General features: G+C 41.6%; 1 protein-coding gene across 2 annotated transcripts in view; it reads left to right on the forward strand.

The window, feature by feature from the left end:
• Positions 1–21820, forward strand: part of LRIG1 (leucine rich repeats and immunoglobulin like domains 1) — a 235816-nt gene that overhangs the window by 135448 nt on the left and 78548 nt on the right. For both annotated transcript variants that reach the window (XM_086939042.1, XM_086939043.1), the window contains exons 5-8: positions 4797–4940; positions 6078–6221; positions 8404–8547; positions 16898–17041. In XM_086939042.1, the coding sequence (XP_086795168.1) occupies positions 4797–4940; positions 6078–6221; positions 8404–8547; positions 16898–17041 (576 nt within the window). The remainder of the gene's footprint in view (positions 1–4796; positions 4941–6077; positions 6222–8403; positions 8548–16897; positions 17042–21820) is intronic.

Consider the following 21820-nt stretch of genomic DNA (forward strand, 5'->3'; position numbering starts at 1 on the left):
GAGTGTGTGTTTGTGTGTGTGTCGCTTTACCAAGTTAGCACTCTAGCAAGTGCACGAGTTACATGTGGATTAAATAGAAATACATGATGACCATATATCATGTTTTTTTTTTTTTTACTGTAGCCAGTATAGATGTATATCTTACCACGGCTCTGAAGCTATTATGTATTTATTTTTTATGAATTCATTTGGTTTAATGAAATCATTTGATATTAAACGATTGCTAACTATTTATATAACAATGATTCCAAAAACCCTTTTTAATTATGTAACATTTATTGCTTCAGAGAGGTCAGTTGTCCTTTTTGTTAGGAAACAGTATGTATGGCAGATAAGTGTTCCTGCGTCCCCGACCTATCGCTTGACCTAATCCTGTGGGAGCATGTACAGTCCAGCAAATTTCCACTATCGAGTGAAGCGGCACCTGTGTCAGGAGCCGCAGACTGTCAGAGAAGCACAAATTGGGCTCTCGAGCAAAACGTTAAGAGACGGTTTTATTAAGATATAGACACAATAACCTCTTGTTCAATACTGATGTAAGAAAAGGTATTGCAGAGGCAGCACAGAAAAGGACAGACAGGGTCTCAAAACTGCAACACAAATCTACATTTCACCATTTATTTATAATTCCGTTACAGAGGAGTACTTCTTAATAATAAAACAAACGTGAAAAGTAATCCATTAAAAAATCGTCCCTGCCAAAACTAGTTATTTCCAGTTTCTGCATGAAATGGACCCCCGCACATCTCCACTTCTGTAGTTTAGAATGATTTAGGATGTCAGTCTTAGATTAATGATAAACTACCCCAAACTCCTTCCTTCATTTCCACATCCTCTGCCTACAAAATGAGGTTAAGGTCGAATCTTGAGGAAAATAGACATTTTTCACTTGATCTTCTTTCCTTTGATCTTACTTTCTTAGATCACAGCCATCTCCATCCCACCATTGCCCCATGAGCCCTGGTGCCCTCCATCCAACTGTTCCTACCTATCCAGTGCACTACTAGGGGCCTACCTATCCAGCGCACTACTAGGGGCACCAGCAGTTCAGTAGCAGATGATTTAATGATTTAGTGCATACTCGTTAACCAAGGGTACACAGCAGTCTGTTGTGTGACCTTGTGATACATATCCCATCCTATCCTAAAGACTGTTTTGACTACTAGCGGACTTTGTTTGATGTGGATCCTCTCTAGTGATGATCTGCCGCTTGGATCAAATCAAGCATCTGGTAATTAGACTACCTTGCAGCTGCTTGCAGCGTCCATGTAAGTAATGGACATATATGACCGTACATAATGTTTTTTCTTTTTTTTCATCCTGTTGGGTTGTTTCTCACTGGCAGCTGCCTTTAGTCATCAGTACCATTTTGGATTTAGAGGGCTCAAATGGAACTACTAGTCATGAATGTACCAAAGAAGATTGTGTCCTCTTGCAGGAAATTATCTACTTCATACTTTTGGAGTAATGTTCGAGATACATTAAGGATACAGAATACGCACTCCTCGAGGGTCTGGCTCCCTAATTCTCCTGGCTAAGCCTCCAGTTGCTAGTGCCATCTGTAACCTTTGCACCAAAAGAAGTGTGAAGGCACATGAAACAGAAACATTGCATTTTTAATTCTAGACACAAGAAGGAATCTGATTAAAAGCAAATGCAGGATAGTCCCTGTCCATTGCATCCTTTGTATGCCCTTCTACCAATTTGGGAACCTTGTTCTCTCAGCCTCCTTTCTCACCATGGGATTTAGCACACTAAGGTTGCCACAAGAAATCCAGGGCGGTGTGTAGCCTAGCTGGGCAGCAAGGTGGCCGCTCGATAGAGGGCTCTGGCGGCCGATTTCACAAACCGCCATTAATCTGGCAACAGCGAGCTATTATCTGTTGACATCTGTAGTGGCAGCCACACAGCAGCAACAGTGGAGGAGTTGTCCAAATCCGATGGCTGAAGTTAGTTTCCGTGCGTTGCAGCGCTGCAGCCTGAGCTGAGGCCCATGCCAGGCTCAGGTGCCCCGTAAGGCCCGCTGCCGCGTTGCAGTCTGTGTGGCATGGCCTGTTTGCTCCGGCCCCTGGATCGTGACTGAATTTGGACAGCTCAATGAGGGGGTGGGTGTCATCGATAGTAGCTGTGGGATTTGAATGATGCCGGCCCCTCGATTCTGTGTGGGTACCTGGCGGCCTTGTACTGCCCCCCACCGTAGTAATCTTGCAACCTGGTTGCCAACCAGCTGAGACGCAGGCTGCTCACAGGCTCTCTCCTTTCTGGCCTGGATGCCTCTATGTATGCAGATGATGTCACACTCTATAATTGTAACACAGCTGAGCATCTAGCCCCTATTATACGTGAGGTCATAAGATTTGGTGGATTTTTAATCACGGACTGCACACAGCACTTCCCCATGGAGTACGACTATAGTGGGCTTCTGACCAGGTCCAATATCTAGGCATTTGGCTTAGCTGGACCTGGACGAACTTTGGAGGGGTAATTACGGGTGTTCTGTGGCCTGGCCGGTGGATTGTATCATGGTGTGGTTTGCATTCCACTATCAATGTCTGGACGGATCGCCATAGCAAAAATGGTAATACTCCCCAAATTCTTGTATCTTTTTTAGAAATGTACCACTACTCCTTACGATCCAATTCCTACGGTGGTTAGGATCCAACATGGTTGCACTGACCTGGACTGGTAAACAACCCAGAATTTCCTGGGCATCCTCATTCTGGGCTAGACCAGTGGGGTTGAGAGCCCCAGATATGACACTATATGTACTTCACGCAGAGGCACAATATGTACATTTCTGAAATTATCCCACGCAATTTCGGTCACACACGGCCATTGAGGCGGACCATACTGCACCATGCTCCCTGACTACAGCACTGTATCTCCCTTACAAACCCCCACAAAGGACAGTTGACACTGTGGAATGAATGCGTTGGGCATGGGATGGCATGCAGAAGCGCACAGGGCTCTCCTGCTTATGCGCCCCTTCTATACCTATAGGTTGCAACCCCATTGTGCTGCCTCTGCAGGATGTGGGTGCTAGGGTGAGTGAACATGGCCTAGTTCAGTTCTCAGAACTTTATCCAAATGACTACTTCTTACCTCCATTTGAGGAGCAGGGACCCACACACCCCTCTGCGCTTGAGATGATTTATACCATCAACTTCGGGCGACTTGCTGTGTGCTACATGCCACATTCCACCACCTCGCCCGCACCCTTCCAGTATGGAACATATTCTTACTAACCCATCCCCATGCAAGTTAACTATGCAACTCTACTGATTCCCCTTTAATTGACGCACAATGGTCCTACTGCTGTGGGCAGATGGTGATTCGGTCTCCCAATTATCGATTGTGCCTCATACACTTTAAATTTGTATACAGTTTATATTCTACCCCCTTACAGCTCCTCTGTATGGTACTGATCACAGATGCACACTGTATCCGTTGTGCTGCACCTCAGACCTCCTTCCTGCATCTCGCATGGGTCTGTCTGTCTGTGAGTTGCAGCCATCTGTTCTGAGGTGTTTTCTACTGTGCATGAAATGAAATGAATGAAACTTATATAGCGCACGACTTACCCTGGGGCATCTCCGCGCTTGCTTAGGGAACCCGTCCTGGTATTCCCCTGTGAGATAACCCTGACAGGGTATCCACAAGGTGAAAGCCAGGCATCCCACCGCGAGGGGCCGTTGTGGAGATTAAGCATGCCATTACGGAGCTGACCCCCTGACTCGCAGTACCCTTGTTGGTCTTCTGGGGTATGTGCCTGCTGAGGATCGTAAACTCACTGCTATGCCTATTTTTTGGGCCAAACCCAGAGTAGCTATGCATTGGAAACGAAGGCTGGCTCCTACCCTTGAGGCGTGGCTGAAAGATGATACCTATTGGCGGGAACAATTGTCTCACTTCTTGGAACTTATGCCATCAAGATCCCACCCCAAGGACATTTGGGAGCCCCTCCTTGCCTTTCTAAGACCTAGAGAATCCCCTGCGATCGAACAAAACCTCTGGTGGTATCCCTCACTCACTGGGGTCCTAAATACAAATTCATATCCTACTTTGTGAAGTTTGAATACCCATGTATAACTGGCAATGTTGCAAATGCTTTGAATGGTGGCATTTACTGCTCCGATATTTGTGGCCCGACTGGAGGGGTAATCTTGGCTTGAAATGGATACTGTCACAACTGTACTGCTAAATGCCATTTTGTCATGGGATTGATGCCAATTGTGTATCCAATTGTTTGTGCTGTGTCCCCCACCCTCCCCCTCTCTTTCCTGGGCCACCCCTCTTCTGTATGTCACTCCCCCTCTTTTCCTTTTACCCCCCCTCAGCCGTTGGATTTTGTTGTAGCGCTGTTTGTTTGAATGCCGATAAATATTTTTTTTTAACGTTTCCACAAGACATCACAAAAATACTGCACTATCTCTTCCTCCATTTAGCTCCCTTTGCTTTCGCCTTCTACCCTCACCTCTACCAAAATGCAGCATACCCCCAATGAAGCTCCTCCCCTTTGGTCCAAGATCAATCAAAATGAGATGATGTAGGCTATAACAGGTTATGTTATGTAGGCTATTACATAACCTGGTAAAAAGCTGCTGGAGCGACTTGTTCTCTTTCTGCTAAAACACATCTGTGATAGATTTTGTTTGAGGTTGAAACCAATTCCTGCTCTCCTCTGCATCCAGGATAAATACACTTTTATAGTTAAAGCTTTATTGGAGACATTGTAGTTTGATGTTCAACTGTGCCTTTGACCTTACCAATGTGATATCTGAAATCATCTTTTCTAGCTTATTGGCGAGCAACAAAATCGTTACCTTGGATGTTGGCGCTTTTTCTAACTTGTCTCGGTCGCTCCGGAGCCTTCGTCTTAGTAAAAATCGAATCACTCACCTTCCGGTCAAGGCATTCAAGTTACCAAGGTTAACTCAACTGTGAGTAGAAATGCACATCTTACTTCATGCTTCGCAGAGTTCTAGTTAGGAATGGTGTTCTAGGGACATGAACATAGAATAAAGCTACCTCATCGTCAAAATGTTATTTATAGATTTGTCTAGAGATGATGTCTGATCAACTAGGCTTGCACTTACTTGCTAACATAACTGGCTTATATTCAATTTCGTTAACTAGAAGAGTGGCATTTCCAATCCAAATTTCTGAAATTATAGAACCGTTTTAAATGTCCTACTCTGATTATTGTTTTTAAAAGTGTTACTATTCCTGCGTGCAGTCAAGCGCCCCCAAACTCCTGCACCCTTTAAATTCTTTGAATCTTTAAGCTCTAGGCTCGCTTGCTCTCTCTAGTATTAAACACAACGTTTTTTAAATATCTTGCGTTTTAGGGACTTAAGGGGTCTTTGGTGTTCTCAATGAACTCGATCTTTACAGTCCTACACCCCTCTCTGTATTTTCACATGTTAATACATTGAGGTTTGTGTTTTCTCGTAAATGCGGTTTTATTACCATTAGTTGCATGTGGGGGCATGTAAAGGGCGTCATAGAAACGCATTTAAATGCTCAGACAGAACTCATAAATAAACTACAACTTTTCATTGCTAATAAATGTAACTTTAACAGTCTCCAGTAGTAAGGTGATCCAAACCCTTGTTGGAGAACTGCAGAGGTGATGTTTGGTGAATAATTATTTATTGTAGAAAGGTACATAAAAAGCCACCTCAGAACATGCATGCTTCACTTTCTCCTCAGTGTTTAACGAGAGTGACACGTCACATAAAGCTTCAGCAAAGGCTGGTTCCACAAGACACATGTATTTTTCTATACTAAACCAGTCGTGGTGTGAAATGCTGTTGGCAGAGGGGAAAATGGTAATTTATCTGCCCATGTGGAGAGACTTCATTACTAAGCTCTATAATAAAAATACTTTTTTCCCCACTCTTGAAGGACTTTTCACAGCTTTTGTGTGTTTTATGAATTTCAGGTCTTATGGTAGGTAAACAAATAGTTTAAAACACCTGGGTTTCCATCGGTTTGTGGCTGCACTTGTTCATCCTTGGTGGCAACTGGTGAAGTTGGCCATCTTCTTCACTAATTCAGATCCCGTTTACTTGCAGGGAGCTGAACCGAAACCGCATCCAGCTAATTGATGGGCTGACGTTTCATGGCCTAGACAGCTTGGAAGTTCTGAAATTGCAACGCAACAACATCAGCAGGTTAACCGATGGTGCCTTTTGGGGTCTTTCAAGGATGCAAGTCCTGTAAGTTGAAGGAAAATCTGTTTGTTTATATGCTGGAATTACATAAATGTGTGTATTATTTTCTCTAGAAGGGAATGCCCTCAGATGAGGATCAGCATTTTTCATGCTAATGTTCCAGGCACACTTCCTACTACAGGCTTTGAAAACAGAGGCATTACGTTTGGTGAGGGGGTGTTGATGCTTGTAACATTATTGTGGGAATTGTATTGAAGCCATTGCTCTCAAAATACTGAAACCGGGTAGTAAGCAGTATATAATTACAAGTACTAGTCAGTTTGATACACTTTTATTCCACATATCTGCAACAGAGGATCCCTTTTAGAAGAGACCGCAAGAGTCTAAAGATTTAAGAGGGTTGTAAGAAGCATAATGTGTTGGCCCCATATATAAGAATAGAATACTCCAGTGCTGCATGTTAAAGGGACATTCGAAGTCACTTCGTAGTTTAATTACCTCTGAAATAAACTGTGCCTTTGGCTGCCCTACCCGCTTATGCCAAGTATATGGGGTACTTTACCCCATTTCCTAAGTGGCTTCTCACTTCAACTCTTAAAAACAATTCACCGGAGTACGCTGCCCTTTTCGACACCAGGTCCCGTTCACAATCTGTGCTATCTCACTCCAGCTTCTAACAGGGAAGCATTATTTTAAACACCGGCCCATTGGTGTCCCTAGAACCTAATCCCGCACATTGGGGCCCGTGTTTGGAGGTGTAAAAGATTCCTGCATGTATACAATACTGTATATTGTTGTTTCTGACTTGATTCATACCTAGCAGTGAGCAGAATGTTCAGAATTGGCCAAATGTTATATTTACTGGTGGCAGTTTTGGAACCAGTGTTTTTGTGACCAGTAAAGAATTTAAAGAACCTATAATGAACCAATAGGTTAGTTTTTAAAACCTATGTCACAAATGTGAATGAGATAAATTGAAAATTGTGACATTCGATTGGAGGCCACTACAGGGATGTTGTCTTTCTTGGGTCAGCAGATCACCATGTCTATGATTGCATTAAATAAAGCAAACGTATTTTCTTTTAAGTGCAGCGCATTTTCCTAAATGAAACAGTTCTGAAGTAAAAATAAAGAAATATAGATATATAAAAAATAAGTTTGAGTAAGCAGGGATCTGTTAGACCCCTGCCTACTTTTCAACCTAAGTTTCAATTCACTCAAAAGTTTTTTTTCTCCATTTATATGCTCTGCAATAATGTTGGGTATGTCTTCATTATAATTCACCATATAGCACGCAGTGCAAATAATTCTTTTTACACTTAAGTCTGTATTACTATCAAAAGCAACCTATTTAATCAACTTTAGAATAATGGGAAGATTGAGTTAACTCCTGTGAGGATTCAAGTTCATGCCTTGCAGATTAGGTGCAGCTGATTGCAGCCACTGCATAGCTCACAAAGCTATTTTACAAGGTTTGCAATTTGTGATTTGCAGATTACATAATGAGCTCAACAACAAAATTATTAACATTGCGATCTAACTTTTATAAAATCTAAGTCAGTGTCCTAGAAGTTATACGCAGTGACCTGTAGCAAATGTGCTGTGATAATTCAAGTCTGTGCTGACACATTAGCTGATGTATTTTACAATGATTGCATCCTGAATCCTTCTGAGACTTCTGTAGCAGGTGCCTTTATCAAAGTCTTTCTTTAAATGCAGCTTGTGACTAGTAAAGCAAAGCAGAAAAGCTTTACTAGTGAATGTTTCTGTATTGCCAGTTGATTTGCGGCCATTTGCAAGAAGGTGTCCATAATACGTGGCATACCACAGGTTACCCGCTATTGACCCGTTTCCTAACGACACTGACCCACAAAACTTCTTTGCTCCACAAAACGCCCTTTTCAGTTTCAGCTTCTGGGGTGCATTTTATCAATTTCCAACACTGGACTAGAGATCAAACTAGAAAAAAGATATCGCCTGACTAGACTCCATAGGATTTCTGAACGAGTGCTCTTTGACATACCTTGGGAACCCTGACACGGATTGTGCGAGGACATTCAGTTCCACAGGACAAGGCAGAACATCCAACTCCACTTCCATTATAAGACTGAGGATTTGCTCTGGGCTCAGAAATGCACCATTTTGCCCCAATCCAGGCTGGCAGCAAACTAAGTTTTACTCCATTGAAATGCTGGTATGTAAAGTTTGCATTTTTTTGTCTCCTTAGCCACCTAGAAGACAACAGCCTGACTGAGGTGCATGGCGGATATCTCTACGGCCTCTCTTCTCTTCAACAGCTTCACCTCAATAACAACTCCATTTCCCAAATCAAACCGGATGGGTGGAGTTTCTGCCAGAAGCTGCTCGAACTGTGAGTTTTTCACTCTATTAACAACCACCTACTTGAGAAATTGGCGCCAGAACTTGACAATAGTTAAGTGCAGCATGGAAACAAGCTTTGAGCTCGAGTCTTACTTTGTCGTAAAGTTGTCCTAAAAGGCGTAGTTACAACCAAAAGTTAAAAAAAACAAATTAACATCACATCTGAATACAGTGTGCTGTAACAGCTGTTGAACTCGTGTAGGAATTCCTCTTGGGACTAAAGTGTTTATTCTTTCAGCGATTGTTTCCAAAATAGGCAAAGTGGGAATATATAGTGTGGTGAATGAAGACCAGTTATTTTGCGGTTGGAATATTTTTTTTTTATCGTAACGTAGCCGGCACCCTTTACACCCACCTTTAAAAATGTTAATATTTTCGTCTTGTGCCCTAGATCATCATTTAAACCTTACCAGGCTGTAATATGGCTTGGAACACTTGTCTTAATTCTTCCTTTGGTTTCTGTATTTCTGTTAGTTTTTGCTCATCGTCCCCTAATCTAGTTTTGTGCTTTGTGAAAGCATTTTATACTTAAAAGAATGGAAATGGTGTAAGTGAAATCTTCTGCTGCATCCCAGGTTTATAATTTTTTTCAGAACTCCCTAATTGACCTCTACTAGTCCTTAATACTCTTGCAGCTAGGCCCATGTTTTTCCCTTGTTTATCAGTCACTTGCAGCTAGGCCCATGTTTTCCCTTGTTGATGAGTGTCACTTTTACTGTGTAGCGATGAAAGGTAATCTCCTGACCTTGCAGGCCCTGAGCTCTGTGGCATGTTTTATCAAGAGCTATTAAAGTTGGACAACCGCTTGAAGTTTGACAGGTTTTTTTGAATAAACAAATGTTATTATTTTTTTCAGTATGTAAAACAATAAATCCGTATCATGGCCAAGTACACACGTTGTGCCACAATTGCAAAATTTTTGAAAATGTACCAGTACAGAAACTGAAGATCAGCGAAACATTGAGGCCTACAGGGATGGATCAGCTAAGCCAAAGTACTCCCACCATCTGCACCATATTTTTGTGTGTTTACGTGAGAATACACAAGAATGATAGATCGGCTCTTCAATTTTCCCAAACCAATCCATGGTTACTCTCCAAGCTGAGAGATCGTGACAACAGTCTGAGGTCCAGTTGCAAGCTATGTCTCTTTTAGTCAATAGGGTTGCAAGACCCATGATAGTTCAGTCTCCCAGCAGTTCTCCCAAGTCCACTAGGATACCTAGGAGGGTGATTCTTGGGTTCCATTCCACTGGTCGACGTAGCACATGAGAGAGTACAGCCTTTATGGAAGACCAAAAGTTTTGATACCAGCACACAGCCACACCACACGATTGAAATCCGCTTAAGTCTCAGAGCAGGGGAAGCAGGTTGGTGAGACTTTTCTGTTCGCCTGCCACAGTCTACGAGGGGTGAGGTACTTAATGTGTAGGTAATTAACCTGGATACGTTTTAACCTGGATGAAGGGGCATGGGTGCGAGGCGACATTTGTGCATCCCTCAAATCCTCTTCATCAAGGGGTCTCACCTATGTTTCCCATTTCTGTTGTGAATCTGTGCAGCATGTTTATGACGAGGGATTTGTAAATTTGAGATACCACTTTCTTACCCAATTCTCTCGTTGGAAGTTTAGCTTCCAGGAGACTGAACTCTGGCAGTGACTCAGTCTCCGATTGGTGATATGATAACACATGTTTTAATTGCAAATGGAACTGGGTGGTAGCAGGGGTAAATTGGGATTGCAACTCTTGGTATGATTGAATTAAATTTCCTTACCAGATATCTCAGACAATCAAAAACTATCCTGTGTCATTTCCCAAACTGCCCCCGCCTCCTCCACCTCCCTACCCCTGCTCCGACTCTACAACATTAGCACCCCACTAATGCGCCTGGGCCAAAGTAGCATATATCCATTCAGGTTACCCTCCTCAACTTGAATATCTCCAGCTTTGCTCATGTGCTGGAAGTATAATTGCTGCTGCAATTCACCCTTCATACTATTTGTAACCACTTTTTTGCACATGCAGTAGAGTGTCTGTTTTCCCACCCCACAGGTCCACTTGGCCCATGAGCCACCACCCCTCTCTTGCGCCGAAGGGCCAGGGGCATCTAGTTGGGTTGTTTGCAGTCTCAGTGCAGGTAACCAGTGTCGCATTGTCAAGAGTGAGCATGGCAAAGGGGTATCTGGTAGCTAATCTCAACCTCGTTCATTTCCGGGAGAGTGAAGCAGGCCTGGCAAATACAACAGCGGTCCCAGTACTATGTTCGCGATTGTTAACAGGATGTCATGGCATCTGTTAACTGCCCTGTATCTTGCTGCCTTAGACGACAAAAGGAGAAGGACAGCTACACTGTGGTCCTGTTAGTTGAAAACAGAGCACTGGGGAAAGTGGCCCATTCTCCTTCACACCCTAAGAATAAAAGTGATAGAGCCTGAGCCTAAGATAGCTGCTGACTTTCCTGCAAACAGTACACTGTATCGCTGTCATTACTCCCAACCATTCTTCAGCCTCCCAAAAAATGTAAATGGAGGAGAATTGGGAAAGCTCACCAATTTCCTGGAAAGCCTTTTTGATTGTTGACCAAATGCAAAACCCCAGCAGACCAAATGCAAAACCCCCAGCAAAGCACAAATGATCACTAAGGCGATGTACAAAGGTTTGCCTGGCCCTGAAACAGGCGATGGCAGGTGTTGAAGCAACTTGATACAGTCTTTCCTGTTGCTGTTCCTTTTAGCCCTTTCGTCTGCTATGGGAATGGATGGCTTTGATACCCTATTGAGTTTTTAGGATTTTTTCCGATCCTGCGATTGCGGAGCTGATGGTTCTCACCTGTAGGACCAGTTTTCGATCTTGGGTATCTTAATTTAATTCATAAACCTTAACTGCTCCCTGATAGAGCCATCATAAATCTGAACTCCTCCCTGATAGAGCCAAGAAAGTAAACTGAGGAACAAACTGTAAGTGCACGGCATTTGCATCCGGTGGGAATCCTTAAAACAACTATGCAGTTTTCCTCCCAGATTGTTTTTAAAAAATGCCCTTCGGTATTTCTCTTTAAATGGGAAAGTATGACATTTGTGCTTTTAATCTCCTTTTGTAATTTTCCAATGGATTTTCTTTTTGTAATTTTACTTATGCTTCTAAAAAGTTAATTTTTATGTCTGGTGCTATCAAGACCTTTACATTTTCCAAGAAATATATACCATGTACTTAATTAGAGGGGATTTCAGCCAGCCCTCTTTATCCATTGGTTTGCTATCCTATCATTTATATTTTGCTTCCTCTTCCAGAATACAGCATGGGGCAGTGGGTTAGCCCATTGGTTCAATTCTCTGCGAATGACACTATTCCATGACAAAATGTCATCACCACTGAGAAAGTAGTCCCCTTCAGTACCAGTGACCCATGAAACATGTTTTGCTTTTTTGTAAGATTTTTTTAAAGCATGTTCTATGTTTCTGTCTTTCATGAAGAACCCAGGAAGGAGAACTGGTGTAAGCTATTTTGTGAGGGCCCGCATTTATCCAATTTGTACTAAATGTATCCTACCCTGCATAACTTCAGATTATGTCTGATTCTACCTTCTAGAAAATGGCTCCAAAAAATGCTCTCTTCCTGTAAAAATGCATATTAGAATAAATGCATGTTTTAAAGACATTTACTGCCGGCTACCTTCCTTCATTTCTTGAACGGACCTTGATTGTATGGTAGATCTATTGCTTCTATTGCTTCTGTATGCCAAAATGCGATGGTCGGATTTTGACTCGCAAACGGATGGTTAGCGTTCGCAAATTAAAATAAATTCCTTCAGCAAGAGTAAATGTGGAGTAGAATGTTTTTGGCGCACACTTTTTTTGTACATGCTTCAATTCTACCTGATGGTACTTGTAAAGAGCAATTCGTTTATAAAAGAAGCAGTGTTGCAGAGTGTGGCAGGAACCTCTTCAATTGCTTTGGTTCCAACACATGGTGACAGATCTCCCAAAGTAAACACTAGTCTATATTGACGTGGCAGCAGAAAATGTCAGAGGAGCCTGCCTTTGCCAGTTGTGGCAGAAGCCTTTTCTGTACAGTATCAAAGTAATTTTTTAGAGGTAGGTTTAAGATTACTTTCCTTCTCTGGATTTTTTTTTCTTGCAAGCCAACTTCATAAATCGCAGGTGGGGACGTAAATTTGGCCGCCTGCCAGTTCTTCAGAGCTAACGCTGCACTGTCCACGAGAATGAAAGAATGTTGTCATATGCTGTCTTGCAGCTCATTAATCTTGCCTGAATTTTCATGTGCGTGTTCTTTTCACAAGACAAATGATTAATAGGTGAAGTAAACAAAAAGTCATGATGCTTTAGAATCTAACCTTGGCCTGACCTACATTTTGCTTGGACTGTGGTCTTCAGTTTTTTAACACCCACACCTTAAACAAAATTGTGTGACGCGGCCAAACCCAGAGGCAAGGCTATGGTGGTTATGGATGGAATTTGGGTTTGGAAACAGCCCAGGAATTTCACACCATTGCTTGCTAAAACTCTTCAGTAGTTAGTTATCAAAATGTCTCCTAGGACCACATTGTGAAAGATACCGATACTTGCTATCTTGAATGCAGATACTTGAACGACCTGTCATGTCTATTGTGCCTTCATCTTGTGTGTATTTGGCAATTAACACAATGTATATGTTTTAAATCCAGAAACACCTGTATTGCTCGTTTTTGCTTCTGTGACACCACCCTCAGAGTGGAAAAAATATGATGGCTAAAAATACTCTTTAGCCTCTAAGAATAATTTCATGCTATCATTTCATCTTATCCGTCCCATTACAGGAGTGGATCAAGATATGCAAATTAATTTTGGCATTGCCACATCGTGCACAATATAGTCTGAAATGCAGGCCACCTCCCTCCTGAGTTGGAATACCAGCAATCACAAAAGTGGCCCTGTTACTCCTCAGTGATGAGCAGAATAATATGAAACATAGCTAGATGTTTTCTTCCCTGCCAGTTAGAGACTAATCCAAGAACATTTGAAAAACCAGTAGTGGCCTGCAGAAGTCATAAATTCATCCAAGCAAGCTGCAAATATCGCAATCAACCATAATTTTCCATATGGAAACTGAATGCTTCTGTAAAGGCTAAAATGCCCACCTTTGGTATCAATCAGTTGAAGGACACTGGCCCACACAGGAACTGTGAGCTAGTGCTTTTGCCTTCTAGCGTTTCCCCTCGCCTCTATTGCTGTTCGGAATGCAGGTGGAAAACTTGAATTTTACATTCTATTCGAGAAACCAGGAGGGACATGATGATGTCTGCTGTCTATGGAGACATAGAATTATGGTATGAGGGAAATTTAGAATAAGCTCCATCTTAAATATTGATCAGATAGGGTGCTTATGGTTCTACTGTTTCAAAGTATAGAAATAAGCAAAACTTTTACTTCATTTAGGTAAAGCATTTTGCAATGCTTCTTTCTCAGCTTTTACAAAAACACTACTGGATAGGCGCTCAAGGTCCTACCCCAGCCATTCCTATTCTGATGAACGGTAATTATGAAAGACATGTAAATCTGTGGAAGATACCTCCATTCTGTAGTTGTCATATCGTTGGGACTCCTAAAAGTTAAGTTAGGACCCCTGTTGCATAACTTTCACCTGTCTAATCCCTCCAGTGATTATCACTGTTTCAGACACCTTTTCAATACTACTAAGCTTACAGCAAAATACTTTGTTTATAGAGCCTTCTTGGAATGTTTTATTACGCTTTTGTTTTCTTGTATTTTATTTATTTGTTTGTTTATTTGAGTTTTATATAATGCTGGCTAGACTCAAGGGTATCGGAGTGCTTTAATTGTTTTGATAATAAGTTTACAAGAAGTACAATGACGAAAGTCATGTGGGATTAACATATAGTCCTATAGAACAATATATAACAATAGAGCAGTTAAGTAGACAACAGTAAGGATACAGTAATATATAACAATCAAGCAATTTGGTAAGGGGGAAGGGGAAGTCTTCATAGGCAGACTGTTACTGGACCTCCCAGATGGTAATTGTCAAAGAGGGCTGGGACTTGGGGAGACGTAAATCATCTTGTGTTCTTGTAAAGAGTACATATCTCTAAGGTGTAACGTACAAAGTCCATGAGATGGATGAAAATGTTATTAGTAAAATAAGTCATTTTATCGCGGCAGATACTATCACCAGCCTTGCAATGAAGAAACGTCAGTGGTGTTATCAGGAAACAAATGTATTTTAGAGATTCTCCTTTTTGTGTATGAACAATTATGATGAATGGTTTCTCAAGCACTGCTGTGGAAAGACTGAAAGGTTCACTAGCTGAAACATCAGATCTACAATCTGTCGATTCTCGAGTTTAGATGCTAAATATCAATCCTCTGAAGCTCAAGTGAAAATTCCAAATGTTGCATATATTTTTTTTCTCCTCTCCAAATGTTTTACTGAAACAAGTCAAGAGGCAAGAGAGGCTTGTTCCCATTTCATTGGCTAGCTTTCGCATGTCTGTTCTGGTCCCTCCAGAACTGCATTGTTGTCTGTAGCCTCCAATCTTGGGGTGTTGGAAGAATATGGAATCACATACTCGATGGAGGTATTATCCTGCATCCCACTAAAGGGGGTTAATAACAGTGTAGGGAAGATGCTTTTCATTTCTACGCCTTTCCTCACATTGGTGTCTTTATCACAGATACCTTTCATAATATTCCAAATTTGTTTCCCTCTTGAGAGTGGGAAACTGTCCTGCGGGATAGGCTCCCCTGTTAGATTGATGGTGACATTCATTTAGGACTTCCCTCCCACTATTGATAACCTAAACTTAGCTTTAAAATCATGAGCTTCTACAACTCTGAGATAGCCATAATAGCACCATTTTGGCCTCTGGGTTTTCGTTCATAGATTCTCTTTTATCTGGAATCCAAAACTTTAAGAAGGCTTCTAGATCTCTTAGCCTCGTAGGGAGACCCATTAACATTTACGAATGGGAGGGCTTGCCTTAGAGCAGTTCCTTCTTTTGTTCCAAATGCTTCTCAAATCAGCATTGCAGATTACATGCAAAGCACTAACACTTGCTGAGGTTTGGGTCACCTGAGTTTGACTTACCTCAGGAAAGAAACGGGCAAAAGCAACTACAGCCTTAAGAATAATCTCCACCATCTCTAAGATCTTTGAAGCAGAGTTTGTGTTTCTACAGAGTCTGTATGCTTCATTCTAGAACCATGAAGCCCACTTTGGTGGCCAGACATGTATTGACCACATTGATTTGCAGGGCAGCAGTCGGGGCCACTGCTCCTAATTCATTGTGCAACTCTTACTATTTATCCATCTTCTCAAAATAATTGAGTATTGGCAAGGAGCCTCTGTGTATCTTATTTTCCTGAATCCTTCATACAGGTCTCAGCTAGTTGTGGAGAAGGGAGGACCAGGATTTAGAGAATCACAGACTCAAGATGTACATTTTTCTTGAATCTATTATTTTTGAATCAAACATTGCTTTACCCTGTTGAGGATTACAGTATCCTAACAAGATGCATGGCTGAGACTTTCTCACTATGAGATTTCCTTTTGTAGAAATCTGCAAACCTGCTGTCTCTAGGAGTGTCCATGCATGCTGTAAAAACAGCCTCTTGGAGATGCATGCCAGAATTTATGCTAAGTGGAGCAAAACGATTTTTTCCAGCTAGCTCTCTATTTCTTTCTGCTCTCCATTCATTCGTGTTTATTTTACTATTGGTTCACAGCATGTTGAAAATATGTGTGACTATTTGCTGGAGAAGAATAAAGTACTTGTTGAATCTTGTGTAGGTTCAAATTGCAAGCCTCTCCTGCAGATATGTTGCCAACTATTGTATTACCTATACCAAATCTGAATGATCAAACACAAGGTTCATTAGAAGACATGGTAAATCGGAATAATTGGACCCACACAATTAAGATAATGCCTCCTAAACTGTTTGGGGGTACCTCCTCTGTTTCAGCCTTGTCAACTTCTATATCATTTCCACAGGTTTTCTTAAGAAACCTGTGTTGCATGCAAGTAGCATGTATCAAATATACCTATCTTGGCAAAACAAATGATGTAATGATGGTGAAGGCATTGTGGCATGGTAAAATGTAAGAGTCGAGACTGGAAACCGACTAGGCATTTACAGTATTGGCATTCATAGGGCTTTACCTTTTAAGTGTTTAGTGGTCCTTCAGTTGAGCAGGGCAATTTGTGACATATTTTATAGATTACAGAAATGCAATAAGTCATTGATAGGTGTTACAATTTACATTCAGTTCTCGATAAAGTCAAGAAAGAGTTTTTTATTCTTTAATGTCTTTCTTTTTCCAGGGTTCTATCTTACAATAATTTAACAAGATTGGATATGGGAAGTTTGAATGACTTGAGTGGACTGGACATTCTCCGCCTTAGTCACAATTCCATCAGTCACATTGCAGAAGAGGCGTTTAAAGGACTAAAAAGCCTACGGATCCTGTGAGTATATAACCATTTGCAGTCTATGGAAGAACCAAATATAATGTTTAAAAGTTAGATCTCCATTAACCAGCAAATCTGTTTCTTGTTTCACAGCAAATACTGATGTTATTCCAGAATGTATTTCTCATCTTTAAGTTCTAAAGATTGCCTTTGTTCTATTGCTTGTAGGTTAGGTTGTCAATTCTTTTTTTTCTTCAATCTGTCTCTTAGTTGCTTTCTCTGTTCGGTAGAAAGGTATACTTGCTAATTTGATGAACTTTCATCTCACTTGGCTTCTCGTATAGTCAACGGCAGTCCTTGCTCAACTTATCATAAATTCCCAATTAAGTGGCCCCATTGCTGAATTTGTTGACCCCTTTCCCCCTGAACCTTGGTAAACACAATAGGGTCTATTATGGTCGCCCTGGGAAATGGGACCGCCCGCTTAGGGTGCGGCAATCCCGCATGGGCAATTAGGATGCTCCCGCCACACTGGCGGGCGCATCCCACATTTTTTGCATCACGGTGGGCGGTGCTGTCAAAAGCACCCGCCGCAGTACAAAAAAGGCATGTGTGAATTTGATTGCACAACATGGCAGGCACAGCGCGGTGCCTGCAACGTTGTCCATGCAAATGCAGGGGGGTACCATAGGTAACCCCCAAGTGCCCCCCTACACCCTCCTACTGAGGAAACCGCATGCCTTTTCCGCCACGGAAAGGCTGCTTCCCCCTACCACCATAATATGGATGGAGGTGTCTAGGAGACACCACCACCATATTCAACCCTTTTCCGCCCATTCGACTCGTTGACCGGGCGGAAAAGCGGCCGGCAGCCTTCCCGTCCGCCGTGGTCCCCCCACCATCATAATATGGCGGTGGCGATCCGCCCGACATCATAATAGACCCCAATATTCTGTTGTTCACAATGTGTTTTGTGTAACTTCCTGTAAACCAATGTGTATTTTGATTCTGAAAAATATCTAAAGGTACGTTTTTTTCAGCCCACTCTTGATTGTTGAAGTGGTCTTACTAATGACTAGTATTAACCCTTTGACCGCGGCTGGAATTTCACCTTGGTGCGGGAAAATCCCACGCGTGCGCAGATTGTACGGATCCCGGCAGTCCGACACACACACGTCCACCGTGATGTCGACAGCCAGGGGCCATCCGCAGGCAAGGGGCTAAAAATGCTGGTTGTTTATTTTCTTCAGCTAATGGGAAATGCTTTGTTGGCAGTTTTTTTTTGTTTTTTGTTTAGAGATTTTAAATCTGAAGATATATTAGCATGCCATTAAAATGTAGGTATTAAACAGAACTGTTTTTGTAATTTTTTTTTTTCATGGATCCTTTGTTCGAAAACTCTCCACTTTATTAGCAATATTTATATCCATTGTGCTTTTCCTAACATCCTTGCAGACTCAATCTTATTTTGGAATTATGTTATTCTCTTGCTTTATTTATATTTGTATATCGCCCATTCACAAGTAATTGGAACAGGTTTCTTGAAAGGACAACTTGATTAAACCAATGTTCCCTTAAATTCATATTTGTAAGGTGGATTTGTAGAGTGCTGTTTGTCACCCATGAGGGTATCCAGGTGATGAGTTGATGAGACTAGGCGTGTGGTCCATAAGGCAGACTAATTGAAAAGCCAGGTCTTCAGCTTCTTGCGGAACTCAAGAAGTGAGGAGGAGGCCCTGATGTGTTGGGGGAGGTTGTTTTTGGTGGTGATAGGAGAATGAAGACGACTTCCCATTTTGCTTTTCTGGATGTGTGTGTGAAGGAGAGTGATGTGGAGTATTTATTCAGCATAATTTCTTAGTGTGCTTTATGGAAGCACCCTGTGTTCTGGAGTGCGAGGATTGCAACAGTTGTCTCCGGCTTGGGAGCTTGATCAACCCTCCGGTTTGGGATTGAAAAATGTTGTGATTACTAATTTTCTAATAGCACGTCGATCTGCTGCTGCACAGTTCGGCTGACAAAACACAAGTATTGTCATGCTAGCATCAGGTACAAGATCTATTCAGTTATACACCCTGATGGAGTACCGGTCCAAAATTCATTAGGGACTTATCTAATTATAAGGCAATGAATATTGTTCTGATAAAACCAGTCATGAGATGGATATATGATTTACAATTTCGAATTATTCTGACTCGAAATCAAATAGAAAGATGTGGAAATTCATATTAATAATAAAATAGAAGTATTCTGAAAGAGAAAACACAATTAGTTTTTGAAGCATTATATCAGCACCACACAGTAGTGCATCTGTGGAACTATTTGTTGTACAAACACATATCAAGTTTATCAATGTATCTGTCTTTTCTTAAAGTACCTTCAGCTTCTCTGAGCTTTAGTATGTTATCGTGGAATCTGAATTCCTGCAATCTAATTTTCAGAGTATGCATCTTTTGCTTTATTTCCACATCTATATTGTCATTCTTTTATAAACCGTTGTGCTTATTATCTTTCGTATGTCCTCTTGTGGTGCAACCTATTTGTCCCTTGGCTTCTGCCCAGGCATGATGAAATATATTCTTGCTTTGGTTTCTTCATAGCTCTACAGTGCGTTTTTCCCTTTGGCTACAAGCCACCTCTGATGAAACAAGTGCAGGATTTGGCTAAACAACAAAAAAAAAGTATGAACCCCAATGATATTTCTGTGCTCTTAAGCGGTCTACCCCTCACTGACTACTGAAATGGAATGCAAGCTGCTCTTCAAATTATTTCCTCTTCTTTTTGACACAACTATGACATTTCAGCCAATGTATGATTTTCCTGCTCGGATTTTCGCAGTCGTGCTTGACTCTTGCACCCTTGTGGGTAACATGATGGTGCATGGAGTAGTTGATAAATTAGTCAAGACTTTTAGAAAGTAATGCACCATTGGTGTCTGGCATTGGTGGCACATACAAGAGCGGCTAGTCAAGTTTTTCTCTATAATCAATGCACTATTGGCAGCTAAAGCCACACGAGAGCTGATTCGTGTTTAAAGTCTGAATCAATTAGTCCCCGATTAATTTCTACATTTGTTAGTTTATAATTGAGTTTGGTTTCATATTTACATTTCTCTTTATAAGAAGTAGTGCCCATCGAATCAGATACACAAGAGACATTGGTGTTATACTGCAATGTTTTTTATGGCCTCTCAAAGAGCCACATCAGAGGTGGTCTACAATCTAGAAACCAATCCAAGGAGGATTGATGGGGATAGCATAGCTCAGTGCAAGTGGATTCTCTGCTGGATCGTGTAGAGCACATTGTTTTTTTGACTTTATCAAGTGATAACAAAACCTCATGCAGACAAGAAACCTCATTCTAATTTTTCAAGTACTATAAAAAGTGTGCATTGTCTAACAGTACAGGGAGAAAAGTGTGCTATATCTGAATTTGGGATGTTGGGAGCTTCATTGAAAACAATGGAGTGCTCCGGGCATCTAATGGCCAGTAGAAGCCCGGAGCTCCAACATTCCAAAGTTTGTTCACATGTGTTGCCGAGAACAAAAGGCCTCATGGAGCCCGAGGGAATTTCAATCCCCTCTGGCTCTGTGAGGCATTTGTTTTACAAATTAGAACATTCTGCCCTCTAGGGGTGGAATGTTTTAATTGCCTTTGAGCCCTCCGTAGCGGGCACTAACGGCCATTAAAGGCCCGCTTCATTGTTAAAGGCTGGTGCGGGCCTTTAATGGCCGGTATGGCCCGCTATGGCGGGCTCTAAGGCTATATTAGAACACTGGAATGTTGAGAGCTCCATTTAGGACAGTGGAGTGGCCCAGACCTACTAATGGCTAGTATAATCCATCTGTTACAACATTCCAGTAGGAATGTTGTAGCAGAAGGATTATGCTAGGAGCTGTGGCTCAGGTCTATAATACTGGTTCAGGGCCTTTAATAACTGTTATAGCCCTCAGCTGCGGGCTAAATGGCTATATTAGAACATTGAAATGTTGGAAGGTTCATTGAAGACAATGGACGGCCTCAGGCCTAATACCAGCTGTTATAGGCCTTCTGCTCCTTTATACCAATGTTTGTCTGTTTGTTTTCATTTCGAACATATAGTGGGATGTTCTAATAGGCTTATGCCTCAGACTCTACCGGTTGTTAAAGTCCCTCTCCCTCTTTATAGGCCCTGACCTATGGCCTGGGCCTATAACTATGTCTCAGGGCCTTTAACAACCAGTGTATCTCTTGGTAAAGGACTGTAATGCACTAATAAATTATTATGGGCAGTGGAATCTGGTAGATACTATAAAGACAGAGCGGTAATGAAATTCATATTCAGACTTAAAACTATTTGATTTAAGTATGTTTGTTGCTTTTAGCAGGCAAGAAGCATGTCCTCCTGTGACCTCACATAACTATCCCTTCACGCAGACAGCCTTAAAATGTGGTAGCATTTACTCTTTTTCAGTTAATGCATTTTCAGAAGACAGCATGCTATATAGTTTGATCTTACCTTGGTTGTTGTTCGTACTTTCTAAATGATGATGGCAACAGATTAAGAATTACATCACATTTGCAAAAATTGTCAGTAGTATAATTAGCTGGTGTGCCAGATGTTCTGCTTTATTTTTACGGAATAATTTGCAAAACTAAATATTGTCCTGTGTTACAGCAAAACTGAGATGAGACGGAGAAAATGTTGTCCAATATTTTCTGTGCACTAGGTAAAAAAGGAGATATTCAAAGGATAGGATTACACTCACCCCCAACCAGACCAGAGTATGCCCATGGCACTGGAAAACACCATAGTGTATAAGGTTAAGCTGCCAAAATCTTAATTGGTATTAATAA

The sequence above is a fragment of the Lissotriton vulgaris genome, chromosome 9 (assembly GCF_964263255.1).
Source record: "Lissotriton vulgaris chromosome 9, aLisVul1.2, whole genome shotgun sequence".
In the NCBI taxonomy this organism is placed as follows: domain Eukaryota; kingdom Metazoa; phylum Chordata; class Amphibia; order Caudata; family Salamandridae; genus Lissotriton; species Lissotriton vulgaris.